The following is a 14,544-nucleotide window of genomic DNA, read 5'->3' on the forward strand; positions in this document are numbered from 1 at the left end:
CATGGTCTAGTGCTGACCCCACGGCGGCAGAGAACAAGACACCGCATGTGCAACAATGTCTCTATTGGCTTCTCTGATACGAAATGGCATGGTCTCACTCGTGCGCTTTCCCCCATCCCTTGGTGATGCTACATGGCGGCGCAGCCCAACATTGCTGGGCGCCATGTAAGCCGTAAAAAAGTTCGCCTAGCAACACTCAGAGACAGACCCAATGGAATGGAACGAAATGATGGAGAGTCTAATGGATGCGGTGAGTATAATATCATGGCGAGCATCCCGCAGATCGACAGTTGAGACCACTCCTCTCAAGCAACTCTGGCCTGGTAGATACCGCCAAGATGGCTTCCTTTATCTCCTACCTCGTCTTTCTTCCTCTGCTTCTCCACTCCTTCTTCACTTCTGTAGCAGCCAATGGCCACTGGAAGCAGACCAAAGAGTTTGACCTCAAGATAACATGGGACGACTATGCTCCAGATGGCTTTTCCCGAAAGATGCTGCTCGTCAACGGCCAATCTCCCGGTCCTGTCCTCGAGATTGACCAAGATGACTGGGTTGTCGTGCGAGTGCACAACTACTCCCCAGAAAACATCACCATCCACTATCACGGTATGCACCTCGTAAACGTTTACCTATAATTAACATCACTGACCAACTTTAGGCATCGAGATGAAGGGAACCCCTTGGTCGGATGGTGTCCCCGGTGTTACACAGCTTCCCATTGAGCCGGGATGCAGCTTCACCTACAAATTCCAGGCAACGCAGCACGGCAGCTATTGGTACCACTCTCACTTCAAGGGTCAGATTGAAGATGGTCTCTACGGACCCATGGTTATTCATCCTCGACGGGAGGACCCGAATCCTTTCCACCTCATCTCGGATGACTACGAGACTGTATGCGCCTTGGAGGAGGCTGAGAAGCGTGTCAAGCCGATTGTCATTGCGGACTTTGTGCATCTCACTTCGAATGAGAAGTGGGAGATGACACTTGCTGCTGGTGTTGAGGACTCGTGCTATGATTCCATTCTCTTCAATGGCAAGGGAAGGGTAGAGTGCATCCCCAAGGAAGAGGTAGAGGCCAACCTCAACCCGGTTCAGAAGGCGTATCTTGGTGCTGTACCCAACGGTGCCATGACTGACAAGGCGTGAGTAAATGGATACTATAAACTGAAGATCTATTGCTGACAGTTCTTAGTTGTCTCCCTGCTGCTGCTCTCTTAGCCCTCGGCGGAGGTGGCGGCAACGAAAGCGCCCTCCTCCCAGGAACATTTTCCGGCTGCAAAGAAACCAAGGGTCAAATTGAAGTCATCAAGGTCTCCAACAAGCACCACAGATCAGCCAAGTGGGTAGCCTTTGACATTGTCGGCGCAATCAACTTTGTCACCGGCGTCTTCTCCATTGACGGCCACGAGCTCTGGGTTTACGCCATGGATGGCTCATACATCGAGCCCCAAAAGGTCCAGGCCATCACTGTGACAAACGGCGATAGGTACTCGGTGTTTGTCAAGATTGAAAAGTCAGGAGACTTCAAGATGCGCTTCAACGCCAACAGCGCGCCGCAGCTCATTACAGGGCATGCCATCCTCTCGGTCGACGGGTACGGAGAAGCTCAGGAGGCCGAGGCATACATCAACCTCGTCGGTCTCCCCACGTCCAAGGATGTTGTCTTTTTCGAACAGCACAAGGCTTATCCCTTCCCACCGGATCCCATCTCGCCCACTGCCGATGTCACTTTCAACCTAAGCATGAAGATCGACGGCGCGACGTATCTCTGGGCGCTTAATGATACACGACTCATGCCTGATGACCTCGATGTTCAGAAACCTACCCTGTTTAACCCGATGCCCTACGTCAACAACAACGTCACCATCTCGACAAAGCTGAATCAATGGGTCGACCTCGTCTTTGTCGCATCAATGGTTCCTCAGCCGCCGCATCCCATCCACAAGCACGGCACAAAGATGTACCAGATCGGTTCTGGAACCGGCGTCTTCAGATGGAGCTCAGTTGAAGAAGCCATGAAGGAGATCCCCGATCAATTCAACATCGTAAACCCTCCCCGAAGAGACGCCTTCACCTCCCTTCCCGCAGAGCAGGATGTGACCTGGGTAGTAGTCCGATACCACGCCAGCAACCCAGGCCCCTGGCTTCTGCACTGCCATATCAACAACCACATGGTAGGAGGCATGATGATGGTGATCCAAGACGGTGTCGACCAATGGCCAACCGTTCCTGAAGAATACGCCCCGGGCCGTCAGGGGACACGTGGGAAGAAGTGGCACCACTAAAGTACAAAAGAAATGTTTAAACTTCTACATGTCTAGTACATCATTATTACTGAATACATATTGTTTTAACTTTGGTCACATAAAATAAGAGTACGAGTCTGTGGTGAGATCAGGGGTGCTCGGCCGTCGAGGCTGCAGATGGGCTTGCCTACTAAACTTAGTCGAGCGTGGAAAACGAGGCAGTGCTGACCACCATGAGTTCAGGTCATGAGGAAGCCTGCCTCCTCTTTTCACAGCCTTGTTGACGAATCCGTTCATCTTGTTTCATGTCCGCAAATGTAATAGTGCGGCATGTCATAGCGGAGGCCACCAACGCTTGAACTTATACGAGACTGACATCCTCAAGGGCCCTACGAGATCAACCCCTCGCTCATGATTTAACACCACAGACTCTTTAACCATGGAAGGGCCGTCAGCTATACAGAAGCTGTCGGCTATGAACGGTCAAATCTTTCGACGCAACCCCTCCGCGAAGCCTTGTCCTGGATGCAAGAACGCTTCACTACGCGACATTACAGGCCACGGCTACGTCTTGGGCATTGACGTGAAACAAACTCTACAAGAAGTAAAATCTCCAAGCGAAAACGAATGCTACCTATGCTCTCTAGTATGGTGGTCTCTCAAGAATCGCACAGCCAAGATACTGGCGATGGACGACCCCGTCATTGCACTGTATTGCAACCCTCCATTCAAGACACCAGTTCAGCAGATCGACGTGATAGTCGTCAACAAGAGGAAGCGACAGGATTTGGGTTGGGCCCTTGACTTTTCGGGTCTTTCGCATCTTGGTCCACCAGATGCTAAGCCATGGGTGACTCGAGGCCGTGTCGTCTTGTACGCAGACCCCAGACATGGTAAGCTCTTCGTCGCCATGGCAATATATAGATGCTAATTCTTTCTAGGGCAACCTGAAGATAGGAGATGCCATGTCAAGTTCCGAAGGATCGAGACCAACTCTGGATCCCCAACTTGTTTCGACCTAGCCAAGCAATGGATTTCGGATTGTCTATTCAAGCACTACGGAACCTGTCCATCAAATTACAGGTCACCTCTACCTCTTCGATTGATTGACGTTGGACCTTCCGACGGCTCTGAACCTCCCAGGCTGGTAACCACAGCTGTCAATCAGCGTGGGAGATACATGGCTCTTGGTTATTGCTGGGGGCCGAAGCCATTCTTTGCCCTAACACCATCCAATAAATCTGAGCTGGAGCGACGCATCCCATTCGAAAAGCTTTCAGAGACTATCAAAGACACCATCATCATTACCAGGCGCCTCAATGTACGCTACGTGTGGATCGACTCACTATGCATCATGCAAGGCTCAGGAGAAGAAGCCGTCAAAGACTGGGAAATGCAAGCACAGCAAATGGGAACCATATTCCGCTGCGCTTTCTTGACGATAGCTGCACCTTCAAGCGACGATACCCATCAAGGACTCCTCTGCGACCGAGACAATCTCTCCCGCTCATACTACGAGTTTCCAGCAGACAAGAAGGGTCAAGACATGGTCTACCTCGGCCGCTGTGCCAATGCCATAGAGCCCCATTCGTTAAATGAACCGCTGCGTTGGAGAGGATGGGTCTTTCAGGAGTCTTTCCTCTGCGTCAGATCCATTTCCTACGAAAAGGGAGAGATGTCGTGGAGATGTCGAGCATGCAAGTCTCGAGAAGGCCTCATGGAAAGCGAGCCTCTACCTCGCAAAGTCACAGAACGCGATGTACCAAGCAACATCCGAGCCAACTGGAAGTCCATCGTCGCCGAATACAGTAAAAATAGCCTCATGTATCCGAACGACAGGCTCCTAGTCATATCAGGGCTAGCAAAGATAGCACAACACGGCTCACCAACAACCTACCTCTGCGGAGTATGGATGGACCAGCTCGCAGAGTCACTCTTGTGGGAACACCGCGGTCACACTGTTGACAGGATACGAGTCCACACCTGTCAGACGAATCGTCGTGCACCTTCATGGTCTTGGGCATCTGCAGATGGACAGATCAAGTTTCTCAAAGGCGCCGACCCGACATACATCCGGGCTAAAGTCAAGGGCGAAGGGCTACTGATTAACGGATACCTTCGAAGTGTCAAGACGATCAGGTTGTCGACTTCGGGGAGCTACTATGGAGGTTATGACAATTTCAGCCCTTGGACGACCTTGCCGACGACGATGAAGACTTACCTAGACAGTGACGCAGTACCCATTCATCACCGCCTGCGACGAGATGACAAGAGCCCTCTTGAGTTGGTGGATGTCTGGTTTCTATACCTCGGACCAAGCTCAGGTCTCATCATCGTAGAGGCGTATGCTATGGAGCCCCCGCCTCGCAGACTGTTGAAATCAGCTTTTCAGGCCTTGGTGGAATATAAAAAGTACGTTCGGCTGGGGTGTTTCGTTGGATATCCAATTCAGAGGAAGTGGTCATCGCGTATCCTGCTGGTCTAGTTTTTGGGTCTTGTTGCGAGTGTCTTGGCGTTTGGGAAGGCAATTAGAGTCACGGGATGTTTACTATGGGGAGCAAGGGGTATCGAAATTACGGCGTTGAAAGAAATAGACTTGGTATGCATTATAATAATATGGGATAATTAAACGCTTTCTCCCATTCCATTGACGTCTTCCTCCACTGCTTCAACATCTAGAACAACCAAGTAATCACATTCTTAACCTTGCCCTTCCACCCCGCTACCTCCTCAACCTTTTCCTCAATAGTATAAGTATCCGTCTCAAGATCCATCTCCTCCAGTTTAACAGTCTTTGTCTTTTTAATAAACTTCCACCCCAGGTACATGATGAGCATGATGGGAAGTTCAACGTAGAAGCTTACAAAGCTGACGCCGTCAAACTTGGGACTGAAGCAGCTCCAGCCTTGCACCAGGACTAGGAAGCTGTTGAGGATGACGCAGAACCATGGGCCGTAGGGGTACGTCCAGTTTCGGAAGGGGAGGAGGTGCGTTTTGCCTTGGACTTTGAGGGCGGCGCGGAAGCGGATGGATGTAATACCGATGGAGATCCAGCTTAGCTGGTTTGATACGCCGACGATGCTAAGAGGTGTTAGACAAGGTTCAAGATTAATGACATGGGAATACTTACTTCTGAAGCCAAGACCATAGTTGGCCAGCTCCGATAAAGCTCGATCCAAAGCAGAGACCAGCAACGGCTCCAGTTACCAGGACAGCAATCCAGGGAACTTGGTTTCTGTTCAATCTTCCCAAGACCCTGGGTGCATGGCCTTCTAAAGCCAGGGTGTACATCAACCTGACGCCTGCAAAGAGGGCGTGGTTTCCAGCAGAGAGAACACTAGTCAGAATAACGGCGTTGATGACACTTCCTGCGGCGTGGGCGCCAGTCATCTCAAAGACGATGGTGAAAGGGGATGTGCGGGTCTCCTTGGAGTCAAGGTCGGGGTAGGTGTATGGGACGTTGAGGCCGATCAGGAGGACTGAGAGGAGGCTGCGAATGTTAGCATCCAGACAATATTTAATCCCACGGACAGCATACTAGAAAAGGATAATACGCCAAAAGACATTCTTGACCACCTTAGGAAGGTTCCTGGTGGGATCCTTAGTCTCACCAGCCGTGATGGCGATACTCTCAGTTCCTCCGTCTGTTGGTGTTAGCGAATGCCTTTGGCACTTATTAGTCAGGGAACTTACAGGCAAATGAGGCAGTGACAAAGACAGAGGCGAAACCACCGATGCCGCCCACGAAAGGAGCACCTGGGATGTGCCAGTTTTCACCTCCAATGTATCTTCCCTCGGCATTTCCACCACAGTTGACGACGATTCCCATGACAATGAAGACCTGGGAAATATTAGAGACTGTTGTTTGCAATTGACGTTCTGATACTTACAACAATGGTTATGACTTTGAGTAAACTGAGCCAATACTCAAGCTGCAACTTGTAAGTAAATGATCCATGCCCAACGGATCACAAACATACCTCGCCATATGCTCGCACAGAAATAATATTGACACCAATCAGCACAACCCAAAAGATCAAGCTGAGAGCCCATCCCGGAAAATTGTCAGTCCAATACTGTAGAATAAGTTGCAGAGCGACCAGATCAGAGGCAGTGGATACGGCATCGTTGAACCAGTAGTTCCATGTAAGAGCAAAGCCAAAAGCATCATCAACAAAACGTCTACTAATGTCAGTATCCAATCACATCCAAAACCAAACTTTTACTAACCCGGCAAAAGTACAAAAACTACCAGCGACGGGGATAAAAGCAGCCATCTCTCCCAAACTCAACATGGTAGTAAACACGATGCAACCCACAATTGCATACGCGATGAGAATAGAGGCTGGTCCACCAGTGGCCAGGGACTTTCCCGTGCCTAAGAACAAACCAGTACCGATCGTGCCTCCGATGGCAATCATCTGGACCTGGCGTGCCGAGAGCGAGCGACGTAGTAGGTCGGACTGGGTCGGACCCCGGCCAACGTGGGCTGCCGAGTTTTCGACATCATCTTTGCCGAGATCTTTTGAGTCTGGGTTGATTATTGCCATTGTTGTTGATCAGTTAAAAAGACATGTCAGGTCAAATTCTGGACCCTTTGATACTTCAAAACCAAGCTCATATCGTTGTCGGAAACCCTCATGTATTTGACTTTCAAAATCCCCCATCTCCAACACCCAAAAAGGCAGAGCACGAGGAATTGCGTGCTCAGAGGCAAACCCACACAGATATCCCAGATTACACTTCACGTAACCTCCAAGACATGGTCTTTTTACTGCACCTTCCGCCTTTTGTCTAGCGGATGGAGTGACGATCGCATCTGACACGGGCCTGTTACATAACGAACAGGCAGTAACTTAGCACTCTGCTAGGGTCTCCGATCCTTTGGTAACGTCACAGCCGTCGGCTCGGCCGTGCCGTAGCCACACACGTAGCATACGGGCCGATCTGTAGAGTAAAAAAGCTCGTGTTGCCCCGTGCTCTTTGTTTCCGGGAAAGGTGTAGGTAATAGATTGCTTGTAAAACTGGGACCTTGAACCATATGGCAGCCTGTATTTAAACATGAACGATGTCGCCATTCCTTTACTCATTGACAACATTGCCCTTGAACTTTTGCATACTCACGAGATGTTGAGCAAGAGGCTCTTTATGAACCCCTGTCTCCCAAGACCATAAGCTCCCGTCTTGGCTCGAACGGTTTTGTACAAGCTAAGCCCTACGTCGACTCTGCGCTTCCAGTGGATAAAGGTCATGCCAACCTCCCGAGGATCCATATCCACGTCGCCGTCGTTTTCCGAGAATTCTTCTTAAGCCGAGCTCGTCCCAAACCTCGTTATTCAACCATCGAGAAGGAATGGAACCGAATTGTCACCTTCGCTTAGACCGAGTCCATCCCACGCGCCGTTCTTAGCGAGAACCGAAGGAGCATTCGATGAGCACATGTTTTTGGAAATGTCAATTCTCAAGTGTCATTGTTCAAGGCGACAATGTGGTTGATGATGGCGCAAGACACACTGTTCATGTCTGTCACGCAGTTTAGGTCGGCTGTAAAATCACCTGTCGAGCGAGATGCATCAAGTTGATGCTCTACTCACTCACGACAACTAACCAATTTCTTTTTTTCATCAATCATTCATCTTTTTGCGCTATCGGGTATTGATCCCCGATCCTCCAAGACCTACGAATCCGATCACAATTATACTTCCAACAGTCCAACACCAAGCATCCACCAACTCTAAGGTGGCGATACACACTGACGCTTCAGCTTTATCCCATTGTTCAACTTGCGCGATGAACCACAGGCCAACACTCAATCTCAGAGTTCGCATCAGATACAGTTACTAATAGCCTCTTTCAAGACTGAGCATCTCCAACTCGGCAATGCTGTGCTTTCAGTGCTTTGCAGGAAACGGCCCTGTCAGGTCCACGTCGTCCGCAGAGACGCCCATCACACGATTTCCTGTTGTTAACGAAACGCAAACTCCAATTTTAGTCTTCCAGGTATCAAATATTACGCATTCATATGTCTCCCCGCATTCCAATTTTGCATTCGCCTGGAGTTGAAAGCGGATATCGAGAATCTCTAGGCGGCACACATCCTCGGCAGCACTTGGACGATTCCACGGGTCTTGACGACATTCCATATACTTTGAACGCTCCTTCTATTGTGCATTCAAGTGCAAGCACAAGTCCCCAGACCACGGACCGGTTGACCACCAACTCTTGACTCCCCCAAAGCAGTGGTAAGAGGGCCCGATATTCAGGCCTCACAAACCAACCCTGGTCTGATGATGACCCCAGTCTTGATCAAAGAAAATGACAGAATGGATCTTTGACGGCCAGAAATCATCCCAGTGGAGATACAGAGCCGAAGTGAGGCAATTCAGACATATCCCCCGCCAAGTGTCACAACACATCTCACACGTCGCAGAGCAACCACAGCAATCCAGAAAACAAAATTAACATCGCTCTAAAGTCCCATATACTCCCCTACGATTGGATAAATAAAAAAGGCCCCATCTCAGCCGTTGTGTCGGAACCAGGGCTCCCCTTAAAAAATACGCTTGAAGATTGCCGAATTGGGCTCCATTTGCCGCTCTCCTCCATTCAGCTGCACTTGGAGCGGATACTACGAGCTCTCCTGAGCCAATGTCTTCATTTACAAGAGTGCCTGTGCTCTTGTCATAAGATTATCTTAACGGACGGTCATTTTCTTTGGATGCAATCTCCTCCCTCCGCCCCGTTGATCTTCTTCTCGTTCTCTCGCTCGTCCATACACTCTTTCAACTCTACACATTCGCTCCTCAGCCATGCTCCTCGCAACAATAAGTAAAATGGCTTCTTCCCGCTTCATTCTTGCCATCGCCCTCTCCTCAACTCTAGTACACGCTCAATGCTACTACCCAAATGGCGAAGACGCCCCTCGTGACGTACCATGCAAACCAGACGCTGAAGCCTCCGCATGTTGCGCAGAGGGCTACATCTGCGTCTCAACGGGTATGTGTCAGTTCGTTGAGGACGTGGGTACAGGCAAGTTCGCCCGTGGCAGTTGTACAAACCAGGATTGGTCTAGCAGCGAGTGTCCCAATTTCTGCACTGAAGCCGAGGGAGAGGATACTGGAGGTACAGACGTGACGAGGTGTCAGGGGTATACGGATCGATTCTTTTGTCCCAGGACCCAAAATGCCAATGTCTGTAAGGATGAGTCAAAGGCACTCATCTTCTCGGGTAAGTCAATGTTGTCCAGGCCTGTTGATTCATTGCTAACTACCTATGAGTGGAACCTTCTGTCCTTACAACCATACTCGCGGCAACAAGCTCTATTCAGTCTACGTCTACACAATCCACAGAAACTTCTGAAGCAACTACAACATCATCAAGTCAAGAAACAACATCAACCGCCAAAGACGAAGAGACCAGTAGCACCGCATCCACATCCCCAAACGAGACAGGGCCAGCAGACAAAGACTCAAGCTCGGACTCGGACTCGAACTCAGACTCGAACTCAGACTCAGACTCAAGCCCAAGTCCCGCGTTGATAGGTGGAGCCATCGGCGGTTCAATCGGAGGGTTTCTCCTTGGTGGTTCAAGTGTCTGGCTTATATTCTTTCTCCGAAAGGCCAAGAAGGACGCCCTCGATCGGTCTAGGGCCGTCCCCGAGGTTGAGAATGGATATAAACCAAAGGCAGAGATGCCGGCCGAATCAGCGCCTGCTGAGCTCCCAGGGTACTCGGTAGGCGACAGGGCACGACAGGACTAGATGGTGGGTGGGTTAGCATATTCACATTCTCTTCACTCCTTCATGGTGGAATTAGTTGTTGAGCGTTCCTCTATTCATAATGCACCCCTATTATTTAAATAAAAACCAACTAACAAACCCCGAAAATACCACCCCCAAGAAAATCAATTACAACCCCCCGAAAACGCCTCGTCCACCAATCCCATGGTTCGCAATGGTAAAAGCCTAGTCGCATCTTCTGGTGGTGGCTGTTCCCCACACAGCCACGCTTACGCTCGTGATAGCTCCAAGTCGTAGGCAACAATGTAAACAAGAGGGCCTGAGTGTTAGGCTACAAAAGAAGTGTCCTTTTTCGTTACATTTGCCTATATATTCAGCCAATTCGAGTTCCTGCGTTGAAAATCCTTGCAAATCCTTGAAGATCCTGCCCTTGTTTCAACAGTCAGCATTAAAACCATGCTCTCCAACCTCGCATCCAAGCTTGGCCTCACCTCCTCCTCATCGTCTTCCTTTGTCATAAAACCCAGAAACCCATCCAAAATGGAAGATCTACCTCGTCAAGTAAAATACACCAGTAGCGATGTGGTCATCCCAGATTCATTCCTCACTGCTCCTCCCTCCGCTCCCATAACATCTCATCACATTGACTTTGCCTCATCTCCTCTACCTCAGTATGAGGGTCACACCGCCCTCATTCTCGACAACGTCCTATCTCCCCAAGAATGCCGCGAGCTACTCTCTCTCGCTGAGGCTTCTGTGCCTCGACCAGAAGGCTCTTCAGCCTGGAGACCGGCGCTGGTGAGTCTCGGCCCTGGGTGGGAGGCTCCAGCGCCGGGATATCGTGAGAGTGACCGCATTATCTGGGACCAGCAGACCATCGTTGATCGGCTGTGGGAACGGTGCGCTCAAGCTGAGGGCCTGCGTGAGCTTCTAGCTGTGATCCCACCTGATCCCTACATGCGTGGAGGAAAATGGAAATTCAGCCGGTTTAACGAGCGAATGCGATATCTCAAGTACACTCCCGGCCAGTACTTTAAGCGTAAGCCAACATCTCACTCATCCTACCATGCATCTCTAACCATGAGCAGCTCACTGCGATGGCCCCTATTACTATACTGAAGGCCCAGGCATCGAGTATGAGACCTTTTACACAGTCCACCTCTATCTCAATGACTCAAAGGAACACAACCCTGAGTCAGATCTCGAAGGCGGCGCAACTTCTTTTCTAGAGATGAGAGGTGATAACAGGCTTGACGTGAACCCCAAGCAAGGCAGTGTGCTCATCTTCCAGCACAAGGGTCTCTACCATGAGGGAGCAACGGTTGTCAAGGGTACAAAGTACACCATGAGAACCGACATTCTCTACAAATGGGTTCCCGACAATGAAGAAACATCAGAAGGCAAAGATGATTAAAACAATGATGGGATGTGGAATAGGCTAGATTGTAATTAGACGCATGACGCGCAATATCCGTATTCATATCTACCGCTGCTTGGGCATTTTCTTTTCCTCCATAGCTTCAATATCCTTCTTCTTATGAAAATGCGGTGCCAACTCCGAAAGCCACCTGGGCTCGATCGGCATCACACTACGCATGTACTCCTTCGTAGTCTGCACAAGCTCAAAATACACCACCATCTTCTCGGGCGGATCGATGGCCATCAACACGCTACTTGGGTGAATCCACACTGTCGTGTTGTTCTTGACCGTCCTGTAACTGTCACCGCTCTTCTGTAGTCGCGCCGCGTTGGGGAAGAAACCAGCCGTGATGGCTCTCTTGATGGGTCGGAGGTTGGACGCTCCGCAAGTAGAGGGGGCAACTTCGACACGTTCGCAGAGCTTGGCCAGTTGATCACGGACATCGCGCGCTCGGGTCAAGGACCGTTGCTGCAAAAAGTTCTCCTTTGACCAGACAGGGGAGAAATCACTGTCCACCCATTGATTCCACACGTTGAGAAGGGTGATATGGTCACCTCCATCCTTAACCGTAAACCGGTTGCGGGCGCTGTCTGCGTGAATCTTCTTATCCTTGGGTCGGAAGAAGAGAGCTGAAGCCTCACCAAGCATCGAAACGATGGACAGAACCTCCTCTACGCATCCCTCCTTGTCTGCAGCCAGTACAGCCTTGGCGAGCATGGGATCGGTAGGGAATTCGGCCATTTGACGACCTAGCTTGGTCAACTCTCCACGATGATTCAAAGCCTGCAGCGCAAACAGCTGGTTCAAAGCGCCGATGAGAGCTTCCGTGGGCGGAGGGTCCATGAACTCAAACTCTAGCAGCTCGTTGATGCCCAGCGACTTCAGCTGAAGCACAACACCGTTCAGGTTGGTTCGCTGAATCTCAGGAGTCGTTGACTCGTCCATTTCGTTCATGTACGCAAACTTGGTGTACAACCTGAAGCACTTTCCAGGTCCGACACGTCCAGCTCGACCGCTCCGCTGATTGGCAGAGGCTCGCGAGCAAGGTACAACAACCAGGTTCGACATGCCGGTTGCAGGGTTATAGACGTTCTCCTTGACGTAGCCGGGGTCAATGACATAGACGATACCATCAATGGTTAAACTGGTCTCGGCAATGTTGGTAGCCAAGACAACCTTGCGAGCTCCATCTGGAGTCGGCTCAAAGATCTTTGACTGAAGTTCTGATGGTAGGTTGGCGTAGATGGGACAAATGACAAGTTCCTTGATGCGACTTCCAAGTTTCTTTGCCGTTTCCGCAATCTCTTGCTCAGCCGCTTCAATCTCATCTTGACCCGTCAGGAAGATCAAGATGTCACCCTTGCCTTGTGTGGTATGAATCTGGAACGTTGTCGTAATTGCGGCAGCCAGATAGTTGGCCTCAGGGGCAGGTGTATAGTAAATGTCCACAGGATATCGTCGACCGGGAATATTAAAGATGGGCGCGTCGTCAAAGTACTGCGCAAACTTCTCGGCGTTCATGGTAGCCGAAGAGATCAGAAGCTTAAGGTCAGGCCGCTCTCGAGACAGATCCTTGACCAGCGCCAGCAGGATATCAGTGTGAACCGTCCGTTCGTGCGCCTCGTCGATCATCAGTGCAGAATATCCTCCCAGGTCAGGCTCCGTCATGAACTCTCGAAGAAGCATACCATCGGTCATGTACTTCAAAACGGTCTTGTCGCTGGTGCAATCCTCGAAACGAATCGTGTATCCAACTTCGTTGCCGACCTTGACACCGACTTCGTCTGCAACACGAGCTGCTACACTCATGGCTGCCACTCGTCGGGGTTGTGTGCATCCCACCTTCATGCCGTTCTTGGTGTATCCCGCTTCGTGAAGATACTGCGGTAGTTGTGTTGTCTTTCCACTACCAGTCTCTCCAACAATGACCAAAACCTGATACTGCTCCAACGCCGCCAGAAATTCGTCGCGATACTGGTAAATGGGTAAACTCTTTCTCGTCTCCTGGATGGTCAAAGCCTTCTTCTCCGCTGCGTCGATTTGTGCCGCCAAGAACTGCTGCTCCTTGGTCATCTTTTGGTCATCGCCCTCCATCCGTGAGTCCAAATTCCATTGGATGTACTGTTCCTCGTCCATCACATAGTCGTAGTCCTCATTTTCTCTCTCGGCGCGTTGAATCTGCGCCTTGGCCTTCGAGGCCTGCTCTCGCTCCCACTCCTCATGCTCGGTGACGAATTTCTCCTGGCCATATTCGTCCTTTTCAACGTATCTCTTGTAGAGTGCCTCCTCTTTCTTCTTGCGGTCCAGTTTTCCCTTTTCTGTGATGTAATCCTCCGGCATCGCATATCCATCGCGGTGGTCGTCAATCTTGAGGCGTTCCTCCGCCAGGCGTAGGATCTCCCTGTTCTTGGCAAACTCGGCCTTTTCCTTCTCCGACAGTCGCACGCCGCTCCTCAACTCAGCCGTCTCTTCGGCGACCTGCTTCCGTAGAAGAGCAAGACGTTCTGCCTCTCGCTTCTTGAGGTATTCCTGTCGCGATCGTTCTCGGATATCGGGGAGCGCCTTGTTTCGTGCCTCAGCATCCTCTGCGAGTTTTCTCCTCGATGATTCTCCCTCTCTTTCGCCGTGTTTCGATCTCTTGTCGTCCTTTTCCTTCAGTCGCTTCGCAAAGGCTTCGCGCTCTTCAATGTCCTTTCTCCGATCCAACTCCTCCTTTGCGCCGTCTGAAAGGTCCTCCTCCTTTGGCTCATCATGGCTCAGCTTAACCCTCTTGCTAGCCGACTCCTCAAATTCTTCCTCCTCCTCCTCAGGCTCGGAGGAAGGTGGCTCCTCATCTCCCCATCGATCGTCAAAGTCGGCCTTGTCATCGCGTCTTCGGTACTGCTTAGATCGGCTGTGGTGTGATGAAGACCCTCGGCCCGGAGACCTCGAGCGACTGCGATCGCGACGTGGCCTAGAATTTCGGGATGAGGATTTCTCGTCTCGGTCGCGATGTCGATGCCTGTGCTTCTTCTCCTTGGAAACTTTTTGAGGGCCGACCTCATCCTCATCCATAGGGAGGAGAGCGTACTTTTTTGAGCTCATGGTGATTATCCGATTAGCTTCGCCGTGATAAAGCACAAAAATAATCGTCAAGCTTA

General features: G+C 50.7%; 6 protein-coding genes across 6 annotated transcripts; 4 read left to right on the forward strand and 2 right to left on the reverse strand.

Moving 5' to 3' along the window:
• Positions 1-338: 338 nt before the first annotated feature.
• NECHADRAFT_50101 (uncharacterized protein) lies at positions 339-2,285 on the forward strand (the record flags this gene model as incomplete). Its single annotated transcript, XM_003039790.1, has 3 exons — positions 339-606; positions 659-1,142; positions 1,193-2,285. 3 exons carry the CDS (start codon positions 339-341, stop codon positions 2,283-2,285), a joined length of 1,845 nt encoding a protein of 614 aa, XP_003039836.1.
• A 400-nt stretch (positions 2,286-2,685) lies between these two features.
• Positions 2,686-4,731, forward strand: NECHADRAFT_85680 (uncharacterized protein; the record flags this gene model as incomplete). The annotated part of the gene is made up of 2 exons (XM_003039791.1): positions 2,686-3,139; positions 3,188-4,731. 2 exons carry the CDS (start codon positions 2,686-2,688, stop codon positions 4,729-4,731), a joined length of 1,998 nt encoding a protein of 665 aa, XP_003039837.1.
• A 190-nt stretch (positions 4,732-4,921) lies between these two features.
• Positions 4,922-6,796, reverse strand: NECHADRAFT_50082 (uncharacterized protein; the record flags this gene model as incomplete). Its single annotated transcript, XM_003039998.1, has 7 exons — positions 4,922-5,327; positions 5,377-5,736; positions 5,785-5,890; positions 5,940-6,087; positions 6,137-6,178; positions 6,227-6,428; positions 6,477-6,796. The coding sequence occupies 7 exons, from the start codon at positions 6,794-6,796 to the stop codon at positions 4,922-4,924; spliced, it is 1,584 nt and encodes a 527-aa protein (XP_003040044.1).
• Positions 6,797-9,079: 2,283 nt separating this feature from the next.
• Positions 9,080-10,005, forward strand: NECHADRAFT_85682 (uncharacterized protein; the record flags this gene model as incomplete). The annotated part of the gene is made up of 2 exons (XM_003039792.1): positions 9,080-9,473; positions 9,596-10,005. The coding sequence occupies 2 exons, from the start codon at positions 9,080-9,082 to the stop codon at positions 10,003-10,005; spliced, it is 804 nt and encodes a 267-aa protein (XP_003039838.1).
• Positions 10,006-10,188: 183 nt separating this feature from the next.
• NECHADRAFT_96702 (uncharacterized protein) lies at positions 10,189-11,398 on the forward strand (the record flags this gene model as incomplete). Its single annotated transcript, XM_003039793.1, has 3 exons — positions 10,189-10,201; positions 10,547-11,023; positions 11,073-11,398. 3 exons carry the CDS (start codon positions 10,189-10,191, stop codon positions 11,396-11,398), a joined length of 816 nt encoding a protein of 271 aa, XP_003039839.1.
• Positions 11,399-11,413: 15 nt separating this feature from the next.
• NECHADRAFT_63963 (uncharacterized protein) lies at positions 11,414-14,491 on the reverse strand. The gene has a single exon (XM_003039999.1). It carries the CDS (start codon positions 14,486-14,488, stop codon positions 11,468-11,470), a length of 3,021 nt encoding a protein of 1,006 aa, XP_003040045.1. The 5' UTR covers positions 14,489-14,491; the 3' UTR covers positions 11,414-11,467.
• Between the last annotated feature and the right edge of the window lie 53 nt (positions 14,492-14,544).

The sequence above is a fragment of the Fusarium vanettenii genome (assembly GCF_000151355.1).
Source record: "Fusarium vanettenii 77-13-4 chromosome 10 genomic scaffold NECHAsca_82_chr10_2_0, whole genome shotgun sequence".
Lineage (NCBI taxonomy): Eukaryota > Fungi > Ascomycota > Sordariomycetes > Hypocreales > Nectriaceae > Fusarium > Fusarium vanettenii.

Coding starts and splice junctions, on each gene's coding strand:
- NECHADRAFT_63963 (XM_003039999.1), bottom strand. CDS start 14,488: ATGAGCTCAAAAAAGTACGCTCTCCTCCCTATGGATGAGGATGAGGTC.